Source organism: Tachypleus tridentatus, chromosome 10 (genome assembly GCF_004210375.1).
Source record: "Tachypleus tridentatus isolate NWPU-2018 chromosome 10, ASM421037v1, whole genome shotgun sequence".
NCBI classification, from domain to species: Eukaryota; Metazoa; Arthropoda; class Merostomata; order Xiphosura; family Limulidae; genus Tachypleus; species Tachypleus tridentatus.
In genome coordinates, this window is record NC_134834.1 from 183,999,065 (window position 1) to 184,015,585 (window position 16,521).

General features: G+C 34.8%; 1 protein-coding gene across 5 annotated transcripts in view; it reads left to right on the plus strand.

Annotated features, from left to right (window-relative positions):
• LOC143231093 (forkhead box protein N3-like) overlaps positions 1 to 16,521 on the plus strand; it is a 72,569-nt gene that overhangs the window by 38,643 nt on the left and 17,405 nt on the right. For all 5 annotated transcript variants that reach the window (XM_076465649.1, XM_076465650.1, XM_076465648.1 and 2 more), the window contains 3 exons: positions 10,703 to 11,355; positions 12,290 to 12,432; positions 13,759 to 13,814. In XM_076465649.1, coding sequence (XP_076321764.1) covers positions 10,717 to 11,355; positions 12,290 to 12,432; positions 13,759 to 13,814 — 838 coding nt within the window. In that variant the 5' untranslated portion in view covers positions 10,703 to 10,716. The remainder of the gene's footprint in view (positions 1 to 10,702; positions 11,356 to 12,289; positions 12,433 to 13,758; positions 13,815 to 16,521) is intronic.

Below are 16,521 nucleotides of genomic sequence, written 5' to 3' on the forward strand. Positions count from 1 at the left end.
AAAAACATGTGCATGTCAGTTTCCAAGATAACTGCCTGTCATGCAGTGAACAGTAATCACTTATGTAAAGATGTTTCACACCATCTAAATAGTTTCCAACCACAGGCGTAAGATTGTCACTACATTGTCGTCAATGTTCGCAGATTGTTTGTCCACGAATGTGATTTTTAACAAGTTGAGTGTATCTAAAATCGACTGTGCATAAGATAATTTTTAAAAAGTTCTGTTTTAAAGAAATGTAACCAAAAAGAGTAAAACAAAGTACATCAGTAAGATAAAAATGAAGTTATAAAAAGTGTAAAAAAATTCATTTTACGTGAGAAGTTAAAAGTTTGTAGCAGTACTTAGCCAGGCATGGGATTATTTGAATACATTTGAAAAGAAGCGAGCGAGTTTCTTCTCACATTAAATTATACGAGATGAAAATCGTTTGCAGTGTGACGTGGAGAAGACATCGCCAGCCTATCCTAGAAACCATTTATTTGAACTACGGCAAATTAAACCGATATTCATGCTAACTCCTTCTCTGGCATGTCTGTTAAGTTACTTGACTTTCCCACCCACATACTGATAAATTTCATTTAGTTTGTGTACACGTGGTCTTGGAAGTCGATGGCCACATCCTTAAACCTGTCACAGTGGAAACTACGTGTCGACAAAAGTGCGCATCACAGCCAGATCAGTTTGTTTGTTTGAAGCTACACGAGGGCTGTCTGCGCTACCCGTTCCTAATTTAGCAGTGAAGAACTACAGGGAAGACGGCTAGTCGTCACCACCCACCGCCAACATTTGGGCTATTCTTTTTACCAACGAATAGTGAGATTGACCGTCACATTGTAACGCCCCACGACTGAAAGGGCGAGCATGGTTGGTGTAACGGGGATTCGAACCCGCGGCCCTCGGATTGTGTGTCAGGCGCCCCAACCACCTGTCTCAGATGGATCATACTCAAGGAATGAGGGAAAATATTCTAAGGGCGACACTCGTCCTAAAACACCTTTTTTAAAAACTGCAATTAACAATCCGTGCACGCAGTTTGTGTTGTTTTTTTTCACTGTAGTAGTCAAATGTGAATTAAAAAAAAAAAGGCTCAACTGAAAATAAGGCTGATAGGATACTCGTTTTAAAAGGTGCATCTTTGATCTTTAAAACTTTATTTTGGATGAAGACGGTTTTTGAATTTTTTAACTATAAACATGGCTGATCACAAACATTTGTTAGTTCAGTATTTTCCACCGGATTTGTTTTTCGTGAAGGTTTTGCTTAATTGGTGAAAATAACTGTTAAAATTTAGAGACGGACGAAAATGATGTAAAAACTTTATCTCAGAAACAGTAAAACCAAGTGTTAATATATATATTATCTCGTTAAAATCGCCTGTTTATTCGCGCTGTAGACGCATTCGTGAGAGAGATTCAGACATGTCTCAGAGCGGCTGGTATGGGTATTAACACTATTATTGATGAGCAGAGAACAACGTTTCGACATTCCTAGGTCATCTTCTGACGAGCCGTTCTGAGATACATTTTTATTTCCAGTGAGTTTCTCGTCATCAAGAGGTTCAAAGAGTCTCCTCTTTCAGCAGTGACCCAAAAGTTTTGGAATGTAATCATCTATAAGTTGTAAGAATCGTAATGGATACATCAGTCTACTCGCAAGTGATATGATACTTTGTAAGCATTCGATCCGATCAGAAGATGTAGATTGATGCTGGACCGGACGTGATTTGGTGGTTAGCCTGCCGAGCAGCTCGTGAAAGTTCGAAATTTACATATGCTTCTTAACGCGCTTTCTAGTTTTCATTCACGGGGGCGTTATAACCGACGAACAATCCCTCTGTTTGGCTTAAAGTAACAACGTAGGTGGTAGGTATTACTGACAAGTTGCCTACCCTCTGATCAGCAATACCAAAGTGTGAGTGGCTATCGATGAACCATAAGGTCTCGAAAGAGTTTCAACCCTGTTCTGTTCAGGTCAGGCCCGGCATGGCTAGTTGGTTGAGGCACTCGACTCGTAATCCGAGGATCGCGGGTTCGAATCCTCATCACACCAAACATGCTCGCCCTTTTAGCCGTAGGGGCGTTATAATGTGACGGTCATTCCCACTATTCTTTGGTAAAACAGTAGCCGAAGAGTTGGCGGTGGGTGGTGATGACTAGCTGCCTTCCCTCTAGTCTTACACTGCTAAATTAGGGATGGCTAGCGCAGATAGCCCGCGTGTAGCTTTGCGCGAAATTCAAAACAAACCAACATGTTCGGCTGAAAATACCAGAATATACTGGACATTAAGAAGTTTCCGGAAGTGACGGATACTTTGAATATAATAGGAAAACATACTGGCCAGTTTGAGGATTAAAATTGTAATAGTTTAAAATGTCAGTTTTATATATTTGGTAGGCGCGAATAAAGAAAGTAAAACCATGCCAAGGATGTATATTTTCAGAGAGATAAATATAGCTGTATAATAACCAAGTAGGGTACAACGTTCCTTTAAATTATCTCATCAAGAAACACAGTTCAAGATATTTAGGCAAGTAGAAGTTTGGATATTTAAATTCCGTAAGAAGACTGTGTACTTGTGACGAGTGTATATTTGTTACTTACTTTACGGCCCTTTTGATTTTATGACTGTTAAAAGACGAAGAGTTACTGAGGGAACGTGTGTGTTATTGGTGTATAAAACCGATCGAAAATGTCGGTAAGTTTTAAAACATGTTTTGAACTTAATGAACTGTAATGTAAATTCATCCAGAAATTAAGTTATATTGTTTAGAAGTTTGTTTTTTATAAGTAATGGCTTGTAAAGAAAAAACAGCTATAGAACAACCAAAACAAAGGGAAGAACTATACGCTGAACCACGTTAAATTTAGCTGCTCAAAGGCAATATGGGGATTTCTGTATGAACATTCAACTTCCTTGAGCATCAATTTCAATGCAACTGAACACGAGAAGATTGCCTGTGTTGTCGTTGCTTGGCAACGAAAGTTGTTTCTTCTACTACTGCAGCTGTGGGGTAGCATAGAGGTTAGTATTTTGTATAAACCGCAAACATCGTGTAAAAAACATCCATTCTACGTGGTTGAATTATGTAATCAGCTTATTGCTCTCGTCCATTCGATTATTCTCGTCCGTTATTCACGGGGGCTAGCGGGAGACTGCTTTTTGATTAATAATTTGTTTTATTTTTCTGTTAGGTTTGTTTTTAAGGACGAATTTATTTTGAATCCAATTTTACCCTAGTTTAAATCGGTTTTATAAGACACAGTTATTTACCACCAATAAATCAGCGTAGAATATCTCGTCTTTACCAAAACGGGACACTTCGCAGTAGTGGATGTTCAGTTGTAAGAAAAGTTTAAGACATTGTGTTAAAATACGTTTTTATAAGTATTGGATACTTAAGAATCAAGAAGCAAACTTGATTATATTTGGAGAATTTTAGCCAAGGACAACAGTTTAAGACTCTGCAGATGTTCATTTTACTTATTTTCATAGTGAAAAAAACAACAACAAGGAGCCGGTCATCCTTTGGTTCTTCGCCATGATTTATGCATTTTCACACTACCTAACCGAAGAATTGCCATTTGGATTCATATGGGCCCCATTAGCTTCTAATCACATTTTTATAAACTGTTTATCCATCATATTGATTGTTGATCCATGTCGCTATTGATTATAGAATCCTTAATAACATGAGAGTCGCACCAAGAAAATGTGTTGATAGAAGTATCGATTTAGGGCCCGGTATGGCCACGTGGTTAAGGCGCTCGACTTGTAATCCGAAGATCGCGAGTTCGAATCACCGTCACACCAAACAGGCTCGCCCTTTCAGCCGTGGGGGCATTATAATGTCACGGTCAATCCCACTATTCTTAGGTAAAATGAGCAGCCCAGTAGTTGGCGGTGGGTGGTGGTGTTTCGCAATGAATGTTGTTTGGGCAAGTACGTGATATTACTCAATGTAATACGCTGTGGACCCTACCGTTAATGATTAGTACAAAAGCTAAGCGTTAATTTGAGGTTTAAGCACTGGTTTTCAGTGAAAAGACAACCTGTAATACACAGACACAGCTTTACGTGTGTTACGTAGACAGTGACACTGACTTACTGTTTACTAGAATATTAAGATCACGTTGTCTGTTAGATACATAGCATTATTGATATTAACTTAACGATTGTTTTCGGTATCACGCTAGGAAACTATTTTATCCTGTTAACATTAACTCAGAGTGAATGCTCGTGCGGCTTTTACTAAGTACAGTAAAGCAGGTTGATTCGGATGTTACTTAATGTAATTTCGAAGCTTTGGTTGTACGTACGTGCAGTACGTTTTATAAAATGGTTTCCTTAGTAGTGCGGAGGAATAAAGATTCAGATTGTTTTCGGTAAGTATAATAGTGTCACGTAATTATTTCGGGTTCTTATTGTGGAGGTAGTAAAGTCATGTAATTATAGTGGGTTATTGTTAAGGAGGTCAGATTTATTTTGAAAATATTAAGCTTGGTTTATCGTTATGTAAAAATTGAATAAATACAGTATGAATTGTAGACTGGGCGTGGATAAGAGGTTAGCGTCCCGAACTGTGGATCCAGTGTTCCCGTCCCGTTACCTTAAATATTAATAACAATATCATACTCCTCCTGACTGTGGATGAACGTTCGTTCAGGCTAAGATAGCCCAATAATTAGCAGTGGGTGCTGTTGGTCAGTAGTCTGTAGTTTATTACTTCACAATCAGGTGAGGCTAAGCAAAAATTGTTTGCGAATAGCGTTGCACGAATATTCTTGAAGCAACAAACCGAGTTCGATCGTCTGTTGGGTGGTTTTGTTGAGCAAGGGAAATAATTTGTTTAAGAAATTGTTAGTTATATTTTAATTATAAATGCTTAAGGCACAAAAATGTAATAATTACAATCTGTACAACTAAGGTATATATTTTTGATTCAAAGAAAGAAACAACCAACCGTTTCTTAAAGGTGCAACTAAATTAGCATTCTAATAATTTCCATCTTTGGTCTGTTTGAAATTTTGGTACTTCGTATGCCACAGTCATTTATTTTAGCCCTAAAATAAGCCAGTTTTTATTATGTTTATATACTAGTTGTTCGTGAATGTGATGGAAATATCTTAATTATATGTGCTCGTGTAAATACGTTTCGAACGTAATTTTAATATATTTCGATCTGTAAGATAAGTGATGATAACAACGCTGATGAACATTATAATTCTAATTACTTTGTAATATTGAGTTACATGATTTGAAGATAAGAAACTATTTATTTATATACCTATCTTCGTTTTATATTATTGGTTATAATATTTGAAGCTTGTTTTTGTTGTTTTCATTAAGAAATGTTTATATTTATGAAGATTATTTTACTGTGCTTACTAATCTGAAATTAGGACTAACGTAAAATATCCTAAGGTGACAGAAATTCGTGAGATGTTTTATGATTAAAGCAGAAAATACCTCAAACAGTTGGAATACAGTTGGGTTAAGTTATGTGGTGAACAGATTCACAACATGAAATATTTTTTTAGTTCGTTGGCTACAAACATTGCTAATAAACATACTGTTAATTTACGCTTTAAGAAACAGTTCCACAATGACAGTCTAGTTTTATGACAGAAATATTCTGTTTACACGTACACATGTTAACAGTAGTGTCTCATTTTTAATGTTCACATAAACCTAATATTTTACTAATTTTACGCTTGATGTGCATTGTTTGTTTTAGCTGTCGTTTATCCTCTGGCCCAAGAATAAAGCATACCCACACGTTCCTTGTAGACTCGTCTCCTTTCCTGCCTAGCAACATCTCGGAATCCAAATGGATACACAACGGTTTTGTTAATTGGGGTTGATTTTAATAAAATAGCTTGCATAGTGATTACAAAAAAAGAAAGAGAAAAACACGGCACACTGGGTAAAATAAATCAAGCACCCCCCCCCCAGACTTCGAAATTTAAAAAAATGCAAATAGTTAACGCGCGTGCTTGATTTATTTTACCCAGCGTGCCATTATTATATGTGTATAACGCATAGAAAGTGACGTCCAGTTTAAAAGATTAACTGTTATCACTACGTGGATGAGTTAATTATTGTCTCACACGTTGGGCTCATGGTTTTCAGCCCCCAGTGGCTCAGCGGTATGTATGCGGACTTACAACGTTAAAAACCGGGTTTGAATACCCGTGGTGGGCAGAACACAGATAGCCCATTGTGTAGCTTTGTGCTTAATTCAAAACAACAACAAAAAACAACACGGTTTTCAACCTGTGATTGACAAACCTCTCGGGTGTCTGTTAGATTCCGAACATGGATCTGCGTACATATCGCATTGTATTACTAAATAAAAAAACAAAACAAACTCATGTTTCACACTTTGGAATCTTAGTTGTGTTCTAAAGATGACAGTCAAGCTCCATTATTCGGCCAGAAAATAATATCCTAAGATTTGATGATGACTACCTGTTCAAACTTACCGATGGTTAGCCACTCAGTAGTTTGCGCGAAAATCCAAAAAAATAAACTTTTAATATTTTGATGACTAGCAATTTATACAAATCTGTGGAAGTGTGATTATTGACAAAGGTTTTTAAAAATCACAGTATGCACGTTGGATTACCACCACCACCATCATACATTTTATGATGATAACATTTTGGTGGGTAGCGAACCAGAAGTGGCTCATTAGATCTGATATAAGTTCCAGATATTAAATATCACTTATTGAGTAACAGTGTCTTAAGCACTTTGTAGAATAAAGCCATTGTTATAAAAAATTACAGTATTGTTGGAAGTGAGGAGATAGTGAAAGAGGTTCTCTATACCTATCACCAATCCGTTTGTGAGTTCTCGTGTATTGCGAAATTAAGAATATTAACTCTTTACGTGAAAATGCCAAATTTATTTGCGTAATATGATTGGATTTTTGAAAAACTATTGTTTAACAGATAAAAGAAAAATAATAACTTAGTTTCATAAAATAAACGTTGTTAGCAATTCAAAACTTTAAATTACTCACTACGTTTTAGTAATAATATGATTTTACTCACCAGGATAAACTTGGCTCGACATGGCCAGACGGGTTAAAGCGTTCAACTCGTAATCTGAGGTTTGCGGGTTCGAATTCCGGTCGCCCCAAGCGTGCTCGCCCTTTCAGCCATGGGGGCGTTATAATGTGAGGGTCAATCCAAGTTTTTGTTGGTAAAAGAGTAGCCCAAGAGTTGTGGGTGGGTGATGATGACTAGCCTTCTCTCTGGTCTTACACTGCTAAATTAGGGACGGCTAACGCAGATCGTCTTCGTGTAGCTTTGCGCGAAATTCAAAACAAACAAAGGATGAACTTGTATGGTTTGAAGTTCGTGTTAATAGTACCGCCATAATTTGATTACTTTGAATTTGAAAAAAAAAAAAATGTTTTTAAATATCCATTTAGGTAACTAAGCATTTTACTATATGCATTTTAAGTCACAAGTTACTATAGATACATTACTTAACCTTATGCCACAATTAAAAGTTAAAGAAATGAGAGAAAGGTCCATTTCGTTCTCTTCCAGTTAAACTTTTGGTTACAACATCGGTCAAAACAGATAAAAAATGTTTTAACGAGCGTGACTCTTACAAACAAGATAATGGCCGGAATGATAAACACTATTACTTTATAGTATAGTACAATATTATCAAAGCCTAACAGGGAATAAAGGCCTTTCATTTGGACATATCTACGAGTGAAAATGTAAAAAAAAAACATGAACATATAAGTAATGTTCTGGAATCCAAAGAGATGACGCTTTGTACGTTCTTTAGAAAATGCTTCACAGAAAATAAATATTAGTCTCGCAACAATTTAAAGCTGTTAGGGGGGGGGGGGTGGAGGACTAGCCCGGGAAAAGTACGATAAAAGGAAATACGCCAGGATATGTGTGTTATGAATAACAAAGTGAATTCATCTGGATAAAGACATACCATTATCTTCAGTCAGAAACTAGAGAAGTAATGTAGGGGTACGCGATTTCCAATGAAACAAAAACATGTTGACAATAATAAAAATGAGAACAGAACAAATGTGAGATTACAATAACAACCAATATCAACAGTTCACAGAGTAGTGAAATAAAGTTTGATTAGTGAGAAGATTTAATATTACCAGTACCGAAGGAGCGTTAGTGTGGTAACACCAAAACACGAGCTGGTATTCTAATACTTTGCCAAAATAACTATACCAGTAATTATATATAAAATTGTAATCTGTCATATGCAGCAGACTTGGATAGTTATATATCTATTATAACATAATTTTACAATTTTTTTTAGTCGAATTAGTATATTGCCCCAGTGGCGCAGGGGCATGTCTGCGGAATCGTATCACTAGAAACAGGGTTTCCACATCTGCAGTGGGCAGAGCACATCATAGCCCATTGATTCCAAATAATCAGTCAATCAAGAATTAGTATATTATTAAAATACTGTCCAGCGTCAGCCTACAGAAGACTACCGTGGAGTAGATTAAATATAAATCATATAGAAAAACTATCTATACCAGTTAGAATACTCTGAAACTTCCACTAAAGTTATCAGATACGTGTGTCGTACACCTCGTAACAGACTTTTAATATGTATATATTGTTGGAAGGTTTATTTTTATTATCTTAATTTATGCTTGTTTTTTCACTACATGGAACTTCACATAAGTAATGACGGTTAATTTGATTTAGTTTGTTTTGAATTTCGCGCAAATCCACAAAAGAGCTATCTGCGCTAGATGTCCCTAGTTTAGTTGTGTAAGACAAAAGGGATGGCAGGTAGTCAATACCACCCTCCGCCAACTCTTGGGCTACTCTTTTACCAACAAATAGTGGGATTGACTGTCACATTATAACGTCCCCACAGCTGAAAGAGCAAGCATGTTTGGTGTGACAGGGATTCAAACCCACGATCTTGGATTATGAGTTGAGTGCCTTAACCACCCAGACATACCAGGCCATGATGAGACATCCACATATTCTTTTACCTCTGCTACTGGAGTTATTTTTATTTGACTTTTTCATCATGTTACTACAGTAATAATAATAATAGTAATTTTAATATAATTTTTGTGTAGTAAGTTCCATTTTTAAATAATGAATATTTAAGCAACTATTATTCTTATTACTTTACTGTCATATTAAAAGAATATATTTGTATGGTGTAGGAATGTTACAATAATAAAAAGTAGAGTATACATTTTGTGTAGTAAGTAGTTTACCATTAATCTCTAATTTACTGTTTGAATGTTGTTTGTGAAATTAAGTCTACAAGTGAGCACAGCCTTTAGCAAATTTTATCAAAGAAACTGGCTTATAAATATACTGGCTGACCTTAAACTATAACAGACAAAAAAAGAGGGGGGATCTTTCAATATTTTTTTCTTATTGCAATGAAATGAAAATATTCAGGAAAAATACACTCAGGCTTTTGTTTTTCTGTAATATTGAAACTTCGTGTTACTTTTTTTTATTAATGAATATTTTAGCAGTTATTAACCTAATTGCATTTCAAGCACATTTTCTGAAATTTTAAAGTTTTGTATAGGTAGGCAACCTAAAAAAATCTTAAGTTGAATTAAGGAAAAAAATCATTGTAATAAAAACTGATGATACTTATCCAGCTGATATTTATTTCAGAATGTCTTTTCACTACTGTCATATTATAATAATAACTACTGGTTGACATATGTTTAGAATAAAAAAATTTGCTTCAGTGTTGCTTTGTTATCATTTCTGCTGAAACTGTTTATCTTAAACTGGAAATGTATTTAAGATCAGTATATATATGGTTATTCATTCAGTTGTAACTGTGTTTTTAATGTGTGTTGTTACGTACGTGTGTATCAAAGAAAAAACAAGGTAATATTTTATAATCAGTTCTGGCAAAGGAAGTGATGTGACAATAAGTGGTTTCTATCACATTTCACAACCTTAAGGAAGTGATGTGACAATAAGTGGTTGTTTCTATCACATTTCACAACCTTAAGGAAGTGATGTGACAATAAGTGGTTGTTTCTATCACATTTCACAACCTTAAGGAAGTGATGTGACAATAAGTGGTTGTTTCTATCACATTTCACAACCTTAAGGAAGTGATGTAACAATAAGTGGTTGTTTCTATCACATTTCACAACCTTAAGGAAGTGATGTGACAATAAGTGGTTGTTTCTATCACATTTCACAACCTTAAGGAAGTGATGTGACAATAAGTGGTTGTTTCCTATCATATTTCACAGCCTTAATTTTAAAGACCTTTTCTGTTTTACATTTGTAAGTTAATAAACAATAACATTTTTCATAAATAAATTTTATAACATGGTTAATCTCTTCAGTACATATTGCTAAATAGAACTAATCTTCTTAGGTTTATTAATTCAAAAATTAGCTTGAGTTTAATTACAACAAACCTAAACAGTGTTCCAGATATGTTAACAAATAAGTGTTCTGTTGAATGTATCAGTTACTCAAGGTCTGTGGTTGTTTCTGATAGTGTTCTCATTGGTAAACTATCTACTTTATTGGTGAAGATAAGGTTGGTAAATGTTTTGGCAAAGATAGATTAGAAATTTTTACTTCTTATCATAAGTGTACAAAATTGATTCTTGTTCATTTTTTATATTTTAAATACATTTAGATTTGTGAAAGATTTTTTCTTCTCATTTATTATCAGTTCTGCACTTGTGTATGGCCATCACTGAGTCTTTGATGAAGGAAAGGAAGATATTTGTGACCATGGCTACTAAACAGTCATTTCAGATCTACAGTCAGAATGGTGTGTCCTCACCACTGAGGTTTAATATTGCTAATGGAACTGCAAGTATTATTGAGATGTCTAATGGACATAGTAAAGTCAATGGTAATAGCAGTCCCAGTGAAAAGGGGGATTTTGAGGATGATGACTTAACTAATCTCACGTGGTTGCAGGACACAAATTTATTAAGAAATATTCAAATGGGTACCTGTGGTGAAGCGGAAGTCTTGCACGACAGTCGAGCCAGCGACCTATTTGAAGATGCTGCAGAGGAAGGAAGTGATAAAGTAGATGTCTCAACAGGAAATCCATTGTCTAATAAGTCTACCTTCAGTGAACCCTACAATCCTCAGGTTCATATAAATGCCAAGCCTCCCTACTCCTTCAGTTGCCTTATTTTCATGGCCATTGAGGATTCTCCTGTCAAAGCACTTGCAGTCAAAGATATTTACTCTTGGATTCTCTCTCATTTTCCATACTTCCAACAAGCCCCAACAGGGTGGAAGAACTCGGTCCGTCATAACTTGTCTCTAAACAAGTGTTTCTGTAAAGTTGAAAAAATCAAAGGCCAGGTGGGTTAATTAGCATATGTGCTTACATGAATTTGAATTTAAGTACAATATTAATTATAGCTTTTAGTTTCAGAATAAGGGGCATCTCAAATCCAGTAGGGGTAGCTCACTCATTTTGATGTTTCATATAAAACGAGTCCATGGCATTATTTTAAAATTTCGACAGATGTTCAGTCAGTTAGCTACATAAGAAATAAATTTCAAGTAACATTTTATTGAGATTCAGTCACCTATAAAGATAAATGTCTGCAGCATTACTAATTGGTTGCTGGCTGAGCCTTTATTTCACAATAATGTTCTTTTTACTTAAGTTTTGTATTCAACTTGTCTTATTGGTCATTCTTATTAATTAATTTTATATTTATATATATATATAGTTTATCTGCATACAGTACCATTTCTCATGAAATAATGTGCAGGCAATAGGACACCGATATAAATATTAATAGAAACAGATTATAATAAATTTGTTGCATTAAAATATTTGAATTGTAAAGATTGTATTAAAAGCTGTAAGCAGTCTGTAATAAGAATGTAAACATATCTGTGTTGCAATGACCAATTCTCTTTGGCACAAGTCTTTCTTTGGAGTTTTAATATATAATAGTTGTATTTCCTTATTTTTTTCATTATTTCCTTCAATTTAAATAATATGCTTTATTTTTTACAGCTATTAGCACATGTACTAGTAATTATTATTCATTGTGTGTCTTTATATTAAAGTGTTCAGTTTTATACAGAAGCTGTTTGTCAGTTATTTTCTTTCCAGCACTTGTAAAACACAATTTCTGTAGTTGTCTCTATTAATATACAGTTCACAATAATCTAAAAATGGTCAAATAGGAGTAATTTAATTAAATATTATTAAGTATGATCTACAATCAGTATTATTAACAGTTACACATATTTCCTTACCATTATGGTTAAATATTAGAATATAGGGAAAGGCTCCCTCTGGTGTATTGATCCCCAGTTCCGGCCTAACCTGCTTCAGGCCTTGAGGAAGTCCCCATCTTCTTCATTTTCACATATGCCTAGTTTGGACTACATTATGCGGTCAGATGAAGATAATAACCGGTAAGTCTCAATACTTTCATGTAGTCATCATGATCATGGACTTGTACCAAAAAGAACATTTTTAAATTTTCAGTTTTCATGATGATAAAACTTCACATTAAAAATTATTAAATATTTTATAAAGTGAAAGAAAATAACTTTCTTACCTCCACCAAACACCAAAATAATTTTATACTAAAGGAAAGTTTTGTGAAAAATGTTTTCTAAAAACCAATTCAAAATATGCAGTTGAAACAGAAGTGGGCTTAAGAAAAACAAATAAGGGTTAACATATGTTAAAGACTTCTTTTTTTTTCATATTGATATTTATGTTTGTTTGATTGGTTTACTTGTATATTTTGTGATATTTAATTAAATAAAATTAATACACCAGTGAAAACAAAATTATTTATTAATATAAAAACAAGGATATTGTTGTAACATTTTTCTTTCTCTCGGTGGGTTTTTTTAAAAAAGATATTTAGTGAAGATAGCTCGAAGTTCAATCCATGTAGTTATAATAAGGTAATGTTTTTTTTTATCAGTAATGTTACTACAACCTGTAATCCTAAGTTTAAAAATGATGTTCAAATGGTAACACTTTGTTAAATGGTAGTATTACTAACCTAAAAATAAATTTGTACGATTTCACTGCTAATCAAATTAAGCAAGTAGACGTGTATGATAGATAATACTGACCCTTATGCTTCATGGAATTAACTGACTCATTGCTAGCTGTACTATCTGGAAGTAAAGCACACTGATTTAATTATTTTAAAAAAATCTGATTCTTGTATTTATAACCTAGTTTTGTCTCTTTTTACTTCTCCAGTTAACAAAATTTTCACAACATAAATTTTAGGACTTCTTAGGCCTGCTTCCACAAATTTACTTGATCTTAATATCATGTACTCTCCAGTTCACATCAGAATTAAAGCATTGAAAATGTTGCTTATAACAGTATTTTACTAATAGTTTCATTCACATGTGTTTGTCAATAAATAAATAAATACAGTTTAAATGCTAGTCTGTGTTTTACTAATCCTTGAAATGATGACAGATAAAAATAGTGATATGAGCTCAAGTTGAAGATTTCTGTATCTTGAAGTTCAGCAGAAAAGTATAGAACTAATGTACAATGGAACAATCTGTATGCCACAAGTAATTGTCTGTAAACAGCTAGTTAAATGTGTCACAGACAACTTGTTTCTCTATGTGTAGGTCTTAAAGTTGTGTTTCTCTAAATTAACCTTGTGAAGTTATAGCAAATTAACTTTAGTTTATGAAGTTTCGTTATCATGATATCGAATCCTTGATTTTTTTTTTTTTATGTTGTTTTGTTCACAGTGACAAGCCACTACCTTTAGCTCCAACTCAATCAAATATCAATCTGCCTTCCCCTGGTAAGCTTAGAATCCTACTTGTATACATGTTATTTTTGATGTAAACCAAGCATCTCAAATAAAATAACAAAAGTGTTATTGTAAACTGAATGTCCCAGCTAAAACAACAGAAGTGTTAATGTAAACTGAGAGTCTCAGATAAAATAATTTTACCTGTGCCATCTGAAATTTGTATCAGTGTTCAGATTGCATCCTCAGTACGAACAAAACTGTTTCATATAATATTTCTAGAAAACTGGCTTGTTTGTTGGCTGATGTGACCTTCACAGTTACAGAACCAAGTGTCAACTTGAAGCTTAAACTCAGTCCTAAACTTTCAGCACATTGAATTATTAACATAACTGTCTTATTTCAAATACCCATGACTTTAGACCCTTACCAATCAATAAGCATTTCTCTGATCTGGTTCTTCCCCAAACTCGCAAGATTAATTATTCTCTGATCTGGTTCTTCCCCAAACTCACAAGATTAATTATTCTCTGATCTGGTACTTCCCTCCACTCACAAGATTAATTATTCTCTGATCTGGTACTTTCCTCCACTCACAAGATTAATTATTCTCTGATCTGGTTCTTCTCTAAACTCACAAGATTAAATATTCTCTGATCTGGTACTTCCCTCCACTCACAAGATTAAATATTCTCTGATCCGGTACTTCCCTCCACTTACAAGATTAATTATTCTCTGATCCGGTACTTCCCTCCACTCACAAGATTAATTATTCTCATTCCTCAACATCCAAACTTTTTTCTTTGTGCAAACCACAAACCTTCTGTTCTGCCTTGTTGGAATTGAGTGGTTCCAATACGTCTCTTATCTAAATCATCATGCATCACTTCTCCACCAGTTGTAGCGTGACGTATATGACACTTGTAACTCTTTTGATATGCGTCTACCAAAATATCACTTCTCGTTTGTCAGCATTTGTGCTCAGATATGTTCCTTGTTTGTTTCCAGTTTCACATTCAGCTTTAATATACTTGCAAGGTGGTTTTCATTTAAGTCACTTCTAACTTTATTCAGACTGTTTCTTTGCTTTAATTTAATTCCAATTTATTACAGTTGCATTATTATTTATAATTTTGATTTTGGTTGATTCTTTTTGATTATGACTTCCATAGCTCATGTTATTACTTCGGAGGATGAACCTGCAACTAGCACTATGTCACAGGCCTCTGGTGCAGACAACACAACAGGAGATTTAGTCAGTGTGTATTCTCAGGGAATTTGAACATTGCATGAGTCAACCTCTATCTCCAGACCTTGCCTGACTTCTTTCTCAACATACTGAGCTTTTTCAGGATGATAAGGACTTAGATCATCTACTTCCACCTCCTGATTTTGCTGTGCTTTTCCTTGCCCCTCCTGAGCAGTTAGGTAGGCCTACTATGATCTTACCCGATTTTATTTGTGTGATATTTTTCTCATGCCCTTATTTCCTTTGAACTGCATCATTCCTTATTACTTGATCAATCTTTACACCCTAATTTGGTTTTTCTCCTCCCCAGATATTTGGGTGCATGCTAGCCAATTTGTATTATAATCATTTGATTGGAGTAGATATTCCAGTATGGCTTTTCTATAAGAAAATTTGATAACCTTTGTTACCAGCTATACATCCTGCTGTTCACATTCCTTCTATTTCATGCCTGGCCTTTATCTGGTTCTCGACAATAGGTCAGGTTTTCCCCGTAAACTAGCTTTCCTTTTGGCTTGTTTCATATTAGTGCAATGGAGGTGTATCAGCACAAATGAAAGGTGTTCCATACTAGGTCCACTACTTAGGGATTCCCCTTACTGACCTATTGTGGCTCGTGCACTTGAGTTTTTCACATGGCTTTTTGACCATGGATCTTTAATTTTAGATTATCAGACTGCTTTCCTTCTTTATCCCCTACCTTTTATCCAGTACTATTGAGTTTTTTGCCATATTAATGCTTTCCTTCTGGATTTGTTGTCTTCCAAGACATCCTAGCCTTCTGATCTCGGATATTAATGTGGTTCTTCGTTACATCCCTTTACATCTGTTTGAACCTATTTCCTCATACTCCATTTTCACCCTTTCCTTCTGTTGACATTGAGGTTCTGATTTGTTTGCCATTGCTATTTCATGTACACCTACCTCCTCCTTTATGTAGATTAATTATCAGTGGCTAGGGCAGGTAACTTTATTTTCACCCTTTTCCCTTCCTTCTGTTTCTTTTCTCTACTCTTGTCCCAGTCCATACTCCTCGTTGCTATATTGCTCTGATAGCTTCCTTCTATGGTAGCCATTCCGACTCTTTATCCCTTAGGAGTCTTCATGATATATTCCCTCATACTTCCATTAATTGATTATTGTCGTATCTTATTATTCCATCAGGTGGTCTCTCTTATCCATACCACTCTATATCAAGTACTTATCACTTCCTGTTGGTCAGCTTAACTGGTTTCCACAATTACACAAACTTCAGCTTTTCCCTCCAGTATCCCTTATTCCTTGAGGGGACAGTGGCAAGTATTTGGATTTATAATGGGTTATTCCTTCTTGTTTTCTTCCCACCAAAATTTATTCAGGGTGTCTTCTCCTTGGATTCAACACCTCACTTTTTCCTTCTTAGCTCATCTTTGTCAGCTGTTTGAGGAGATTCTACAGTAGGGCATATGAACTACACCTAATACAGTCATCTCTCATTATTTATACCATATTATGGTTTGTTCTTTGTTG